Source organism: Pygoscelis adeliae, unplaced genomic scaffold (assembly GCF_000699105.1).
Source record: "Pygoscelis adeliae isolate BGI_AS28 unplaced genomic scaffold, ASM69910v1 Scaffold261, whole genome shotgun sequence".
NCBI lineage: Eukaryota > Metazoa > Chordata > Aves > Sphenisciformes > Spheniscidae > Pygoscelis > Pygoscelis adeliae.
Genome location: NW_008824115.1, coordinates 851,731 through 859,997, shown reverse-complemented (window position 1 = coordinate 859,997; position 8,267 = coordinate 851,731). Strand labels below are relative to the sequence as shown.

The following is an 8,267-nucleotide window of genomic DNA, read 5'->3' as shown; positions in this document are numbered from 1 at the left end:
GCTCTGGTGAGACCCCACCTGGAGTACTGCGTCCAGCTCTGGAGCCCTCAGCATAAGACAGACATGGACCTGTTGGAGCGGGTCTAGAAGAGGGCCACGAAAACTGATCAGGGGGATGGAACACCTCTCCTATGAGGAAAGGCTGAGAGAGTTGGGGTTGTTTAGCCTACAGAAGAGAAGGCTTCTTGCGGCCTGTCAGTACTTAAGGGGGGCTTATAAGAAAGACGGTGGCAAACTTTTTAGCGGGGCCTGTTGTGACAGGACAAGGGGGAATGGCTTTGAACTAAAGGGGGGTAGATTTAGACTAGATAGAAGGAAGAAATTTTTTACGCTGAGGGTGGTGAAGCACTGGCACAGGTTGCCCGGAGAGGTGGTGGATGCCCCATCCCTGGAAACATTCAAGGTCAGGTTGGCTGGGGCTCTGAGCAACCTGATCTAGTTGAAGATGTCCCTGCCCACGGCAGGGGGTTTGGACTAGATGACCTTTAGAGGGCCCTTCCAACCCAAACTATTCTGTGACTCTATGAAGATACCTTTGAAGGCAGCTCTGTGCTGTTCTTTAGCTGCAAGTCTGTTGGTATAAATTATTCCTTTCTGGGCTGTCTCACTCACTGGTTTGTATGGATTTGCTGCTTTTTAGTTTGGGTTTCCAGTTTTTGGATCTGTTTAAGACACCTCTATGTCTGATGGACACACAGCAGAAGTCTTACTGTAACGATGAGCTGTGTAACTGAAATGTCATATGGGGCTGAGGTAGAAAATATTTTTTTGAAATGTGATTTGTTTTTTTACAGCACAGCATGACATTTCTTGGAAGTTGAAAAGTTGCATTAACTTTAACAGGCCTTACAATGACTGAGAAACAGTGTGATAATTTCTCTGTGCTCCATGGGTGCACGTGTGTCTCACAGAAGTATCCTCCCTCTGGTTGTGTAGAGTCTACTAAATACACAAAATAAAAGGGAAATGTTTCCGAGAAAGTTTATTTGATTTAAATCTCTCTTACTTCAGGCTTTGCTGTCACAGCACAAGTTGATGAAAATCAGCATCTCACCCGTATATTTGTAAGTGATGTTCTCCCTGATGGACTGGCATACAAGGAAGGTATTATATCGTATTTATGTTTAATACTGTACTTCATTATCTTTTTAAAGTCCGAAAACATGAAGGAGCTTTAGTACTGCTGTCTGAAATGATTCTTGGCTTTTACTATTTGTAGTTTTCTTTCCTGAAGACCATGGAAAGTATGTGATATTAGGAAAGATAATGTACACAGAGTAACTGATTTATCCTTTCAATATAGTGGGGAGAGTTCTTGTCCACCCTTAGAGACAAAGTCTGCGTTCAGCCATCCAACCAAGTGCTTTTGCACAGAGGAACAGGCTGGAGAAAGAGTTCATCTCACACTGGGGAACTTCATGGGCTTGGTCAGTCTCCAAGACCCATCACTTCCACTTTTGCTGGCAATGAAAAGTAGCCTCCCTCCCCAAAATAGTTTTCTGCATACGTTTCTGTGAGTGCCTTCTCTACTGCGCTGCTCAGAAACCGTGCTTCTCTTCATCAGCACAGCAGGATCATGAGTTCTCTCTGAAAAACAGGGAGACAAACCCAGACAAATGGAGACAGAGTTTCATTTGCTACCTGAGGGTAATGACCACTTGGTTGTTGCTGACCTTGAAAGGCAGTGGTTGCCACTGTTTAGATTTACACAAAAGCTGATAAAGACTCCGTCCGCTGTTGTTCCAGTTTTGCATGAATGATTTGATCTGCGTGACTAGTGCCTTGTTCTTCCCAGATAATGAAATATGTGTTATCGTGCTGTACACTGGTGGTATCAGAGTCGTGAGAGGTGCCTCTATTCTAATCTTCTTTGAAAGTTGTGCTGCCCTCCCACCCACCAAATTCTGTAGCATCTTTAGAAAGAAACAACTGGTTTGCTGTACTATGTGTAACACTTATCAAAGTAAGCATGAGTTTGATCTGTATAATTATAGCACAAATAAAGCTCGCATCAATTTTAATGGACTTCTGGTAAGATTAGGCTATTTGAATTAAAACCATAAAAATAAAAGGTGAATCAACATAAGGTTTGGTTTGTGACCCTTTATGTTTCATAGTCCCTCTTTTTTTTTTTTTTTCTTCTTCTTTCCTTTCACATGCTCCCAGGGCTCCGAGTAGGCAATGAAATCCTGAGCATAAATGGAGAGGCTGTGTCTGATCTTGACCTCAGGCAGATGGAGTTATTGTTTTCAGAGAGAAGTGTAATGCTCACTCTGAGAACGAACCATTACGGGACCCAGCAACCCTTATGTGCATCCTGGTCAGATGGTGACATTTCCAGGGACGCAAAGAGTTTGTTGCCCCCTCCAAACCAGTCACAGCTCCTGGAAGAGTTTCTAGATAACTTCAAAAAGAACACAGCAAATGGTAAGAGGTTGACAATAATTCCATTAATTTCACCTCACTTCCAATATCGCTGTTTTTTAAAACTCAATTATGTTTAAAATTCTGTGCATGCCTCAGTGGGAAACGCTAGTACAAATTGTTTGAGTTCCATTTATGCTCCATATCTGTCTGTTATTTTATTATTTTCTAGAAAGTAGAAATGGAACAGAATATGATCATTTCTGCAGGGAAATGTTATTCTTTTAATCTGTTTGGCTGCATCATCCAGTATTATCAAGCGCTCTCTTAACTGTTCTGTGTCATCTCGCGTACCTCCAATACATCCATTTCCCAGGCATCGGTGGTTGAAATGATGTGATGGCTTTCAGAGGCAGAAGTATTGTTCCGTGTTTACCATGCTTTACATATGGTAAAGTACCACATGCATTAAGAGTACCTTAAATGCAATAATCGTCATCACCTCAGAAAGGAGTCATTTAGCTCTGCTCCCACCTGATGATATTATCTTGTTCCCGTTGGATACAGCTGCTCACTGTGTAGAAGAACGCCTATGAAAACAGCTTTCATAGGGATTGTTTTGCTACTACTTGCTCGTATTTCTTACTCAATGCAATACCACTGTATTAAGCATCAAATGGAGGACATAGCCTAACAGTGCTGTCTCAGGGTGAGATCCTGATGGGTTTCCATATGAGGAGCACCAGGCAGGGAAGGTGCCAAAAGCCTACGTGGTAAGGACGGCTCCTGGATGACACCATGGCCCCCCAGCCCCAAGGAAAGTGACAGTGCTCACTGCTGGGTTGCCTTTTCAGCTGGAAATAAGCGGTGGCACATAGAGGGGCACTGCCACGCTGGGTGCAGGAGAGCCATGGTCACCCTTCCCTTCCTTTAGCTGATCTTACTTCACATGAGAAATTCATCTTGTGATACCAGAATACTTGTAAACGCCTGTCTGAAATAGAAAGTACGTGGGGATTTGCTCCCCTTCCTTCCCACGCCTTGACTATTTTTCAAACAAGATAGAAGCAAATTTAACTCTGGTTTCTTGAGTGTAAAAGGTGCAGTTTCCTCGCTGCACCTCTGGGGGTTGCTAGTAAAATTCTTCAGGAAAGCTAGCCAGGGTGCACTGCTGTGCGAGGAGAGCAGCAAGAGGTACAAAAAGGAATCGCTGATTTTTGTATATAATTATGGTGGCAAGTGTTTTCTGATTGGAATTTTTTTCGTAATTAAAGTGGAAGAAGAAAAAGAATCACATAGGAGAAGTTGTTAGAATGGATTTAATTATAAAGCAATTTTATTAGGTCATCTTTTGAAATTAAAAGAAATCTGAATACAAGATTTGTGATACAGTAGATAGCATCTCTCTCAGGGGCCTTGTTTCAATTTAAAATGCCATTACATTGACTGGTGGCACATAAAAGTTAGTGTCATAAAACAAAAATTATGATAGAGCTAATTAATTACATAATTATACCGGGGCTATCATTCAGCTTGTTGGCTTGATATCATAGGCCAGCATTACCTGGAGTATTCGGTATAATAAATGTATGTGTCCATTCACTAGATTCCTCATTCCTCCGGGATAAATTTGCAACCTGTGCAAATATTCCATTATAATAGGAAATTACTGGAGTATGTATTATACTCTAAGCACTAGTGGATAAAGGGACATAGTATATTTGCTTTTCTGCTTAAAAGCAGCTAAGGAAGATTTATTTTATTCTGAGACAGAACAAATAGTTCTAAATTAAGCTTCATGAGAAGGGCTTTCATGTTTATTGAATTCAGTGCTTAGTGTCTGATCGGCTGATAGGGTTCAAATGGAAACAGAAGAAAATGGCATTACTTTGAATTAATAGCTAATCATAAAGGGTTTAACTGTTCTATGTCCTCTTACTCAGGAATTGAGTAAGATTTTAGATAAGAAGAGGGGATATTTAATGATCCGAGCAGGGATTTGGAAGCCAGAGACTCTTAATTCACATCCAGTGTTTAATACTGTTCTGTCTCCTTTGGTAGAGTTGAGCGAGTCACTCTTAAGACTGCAGTTTTCAAAAATAATTTCTGACATTTGCTTGTCCAATGTGAGCCTGTCCTTCCAAGGCAGTGCCTTTGAAAGTCAGTTAGTGCCAGAGGAGGAGGACCTCTTTCAAAAAGTCAAGCACAATTTGGCTCAAGGTACATACCTGGAGTTAAAAACCTTAATGTTTCTGCTGTCGCCTCCCTGTTTTTAAAAATTAACTAACTCTATTTATCTTTCTAGAGTACTATGAGGATTAATGAGCTAAAATTAACAAAGTGCTTGGAAAATGGAAATTTTCAGCACTGAGTCACATGGTAATACCCTGCCTGGTGCTTGGTGACGACCACCAGGCGAAAGCAAAACAGAATTTACATTAAATCACTGGCTTCGTATAACTTGGGCGGTAATAGTTTGTCCACGTTTGTTTACAGTTTTGTAACTGCTTAGCATAACTCTGATGAATGCCTTTTCCTACATTCTGCTATGTAGAGGATACCCAATTATACCTCGTGGCAAACTTTGGCAGCCTTTACCATACAGGAGGGAAGTGATTGACTTTCTCCAAAGCCACTAACTCTGCCACTCCTAAAAATCCTTCCCAGGGAATTTTCTGTGAGAGTGACTCATTTTCTCCAAGAGTTTGCTCTACCCTTGTAGCTGTATTTTGGACCTGCTGTGGTCATATCATTTGATCTCCCACGTGGCAACGCTATGTGCTTGCTGCTTAGCCACTTGGCTAGTAATAAGCTTATCCTGGAAAAGAAATGAGATGAAATACTTTTAAAAAATGCACTCATAAATGTGGAAGACAAAGTAACAGAGCAACTAAATTTGCTTCAAGCTCCAGTGCTAAGGAAATTAAACAAGTATTTGTGTAGAATTAAAAAATGAGGGAATTGGGCTGGAATTCTTACAACTGTGGAGGAAAAAAATGCCTCATTTTAAGATGGCATGGATATTTGAGGAATAAACAACAGAGAGGGCACGAGAATTAAAAACTGTATATTTAGGGCAACCCCATGTGGGTTAATGATATATCTATAGAGTGCTGAGGCAGGAGGTGGAAGCATTAGTAGGTGTGAAAACCCATTGCAGTATGTGAGTTGCTGTCAGAGTTGGGCAATTTTTTTTTTCCCCCCAGCAAGTGGGTTTTTGCCAAAAAAGCTGTCATTTCTGGTTAGCTGACACTGTTGAAATCAACCCTAATTTGTAAATAGATCTCTGTGGTTAAAAAAAAAAAAAAAAAAAAAAAAAGAAAAAAGTGGGGGACGGCAGTTTGGATATGCTTTAACAAGTTTCCATGAAGAAACACTTTCAACTGGGAGGGTTAGAGAGCTAAATGGGAAAGAAAACATTAAAAAAAAAAGAGAAAAAAAATTACAGATGGCCATACTGTTTCTTCGCTCCCCATTGTACTCCTCATCTTTGGGGTAGGGCGCTTACCTTCTGTGCGGGGTCTGGGTTCCTGTCTGGCCCATCTTTCTAGAGGTGTGGTCCCAGCACCCAGAGCGGTGAAGAAGGCTTGGGTGCTGCTGACAAGGGGGAGGCTTGCTCCTCCTCCTGCTCCTCCTCCTCCTCCCCTGCACGGCCATGTTGAAGACCATTGCTGGTAAATAATCTCCCTTTAAATTGTTCAGTCTATCTTCTTCTCAACAACCAATATGAAGGACAAAGAGAAAAAGATGTGCATGCCTTCATAATGAAATATGCGTGGGGAAAGAGAAATGAAATGCAGGATGTACGTTTCTAGGCCCATCTTATTTTCTGCTAGGTAGGCAGTTGCTATGGTAAAAAAAAAAAAAAAAAAAAAAAAAAAGAAAAAAGTGGGGGACGGCAGTTTGGATATGCTTTAACAAGTTTCCATGAAGAAACACTTTCAACTGGGAGGGTTAGAGAGCTAAATGGGAAAGAAAACATTAAAAAAAAAAGAGAAAAAAAATTACAGATGGCCATACTGTTTCTTCGCTCCCCATTGTACTCCTCATCTTTGGGGTAGGGCGCTTACCTTCTGTGCGGGGTCTGGGTTCCTGTCTGGCCCATCTTTCTAGAGGTGTGGTCCCAGCACCCAGAGCGGTGAAGAAGGCTTGGGTGCTGCTGACAAGGGGGAGGCTTGCTCCTCCTCCTGCTCCTCCTCCTCCTCCCCTGCACGGCCTTAGCCCTCCCTCCCAGCCCCATAGCACTCGTCCCGCCCCTGTGTTGGCGGTGGCACTTGCTGGAGCCCTTGAGGGAGCTAATTAAGGAGAAAACTTTCTCCTCTCCCCGCCCCCCGCAAACTCAGTGAGTTGAACCGGCGGGTGCAGAGGTCTGACAAGGGCCAGAGCCAGGTAAGCAGGAGGAGGAGGAGGAGCGGGGAGCAGGCAGGTGCCGGGGGAGAGCTGGGTTGTAAGGAGAGTTACTGTCAGAGGCGGCAAGCTCTCTTTCAGCCGACCTTCCCGCAGAGCACCTCTCTAGCCATTTTGGAGCACGGGTTTTGCCCTCTACTTTCCCACCTCTCACGCTGATCCCCGGGCTGCAGCGTAGTCTGGGACATGCCAGTTTGAGTTGCTCCTGATGAAGCTATTTCACATTGTATAAAGCATGGCTGGAGTCAGAGAGAGTCAGGCTTTGTACTGTTTGACAAGTAGCTGGGATGTGTGCTGGAGAGGAGCAATGATATTTCAGCTCCTGATCGGCTAAACATTGAGATATTTTTGCAAAATATAACTGCTTCAGGAGGAGGATCAGTGGTTTGAACCCTCACGTGGAAAGTGGCTCTTCCGTTTCCCAAGACATGAGCTGCTTCTGATTTTAATCTTAGTAAGCACACACAGAAGCAAAGCACATCAGTTGGCCACAAGTTTAATTTTGATATGACTAAATTCTTTTTAACAATGTGGTCGTAATAATAATCGGTTTGGATTCAATTCCAAGGTACTTTCTGTTTTAAATACGCTTCGCTAGATGGTTTAAATGTCTCTGTAAAGCATAATTGCAACTCACAGATTCTCCAGAAAACTTTGCTCCGTTCAGCTTTGTCAGATACCGCGGAGCTGAGGGAGGAAAAGGGAGACAGAGGTTGGCTCTGCAGCCAGCTGGCTGTATGCATGTTGCTGCGCACGCCTCTCCAGGTAGCACTCCCTGCATCCTCTTCCAGCCCCAACCCAGCCTGAATATCAGAAAGATCTGTGTGTCCCTCTTAAGAAAAGAGATAAAGTCAGGAGGACGTGAAGCTAAGGTGGTCCGTAGCCTCCAGCAGCTGGGGGCTGTGCCTGGAGCGCTGGCTTGGACCGCTCTGCTTGTTCTGTTTGCCCATAGTTTTTAAAGCACTTTGTAAGCGTTGTTTAATGTAACGTTCAAAGCATTTCATAAACAAAAGTAAAACTAAAACTTAACTGAAAAACATTTCTAAAGTGACTTCTACTTTTAGTTCTTCCCAAATCAGGTCCTGTTTGTTTGCCTAGCTGCTGTTTCGACATTTAAATTCTCTCCATCGTGCTGTAGTGAATGGCCTTCGTTGTGCTGCGTGTGTGAGGAATCAGAGAAATTTATTTTTATTCTTTCACAGGAAACTCTTTTGAGCTCAGAAGAGGTGAATATTGCTTCTTAGCTTCCCGAGTCTCAAGGACACCCACAGTCCTGTTAGACGTGGGCCCTGGTCTGTGTTAGTTGTGCAGGTCTGCACACATTGCTCCCTCTTGCCTGGTGGATCTAATACCAGATATCTGGTGGTTTTGCGTGGTGTAAGGCAACACACTAGAAAAGCGGTGCCTTTTTTTAATGTAGACATGTAGTTGTCTGTGCAGCATGACTATTTATCTGCCTGAAGATTGATGACTACTGGGTTTTCTTTTTTTTAACT

At 42.9% G+C, this 8,267-nt stretch overlaps 1 protein-coding gene across 1 annotated transcript in view; it reads left to right on the top strand.

Moving 5' to 3' along the window:
• TIAM2 (T-cell lymphoma invasion and metastasis 2) overlaps window positions 1-8,267 on the top strand; it is a 96,725-nt gene that overhangs the window by 39,831 nt on the left and 48,627 nt on the right. The window contains exons 10-11 of the mRNA XM_009334292.1: window positions 1,012-1,104; window positions 2,167-2,427. Of these exons, the coding sequence (XP_009332567.1) occupies window positions 1,012-1,104; window positions 2,167-2,427 (354 nt within the window). The remainder of the gene's footprint in view (window positions 1-1,011; window positions 1,105-2,166; window positions 2,428-8,267) is intronic.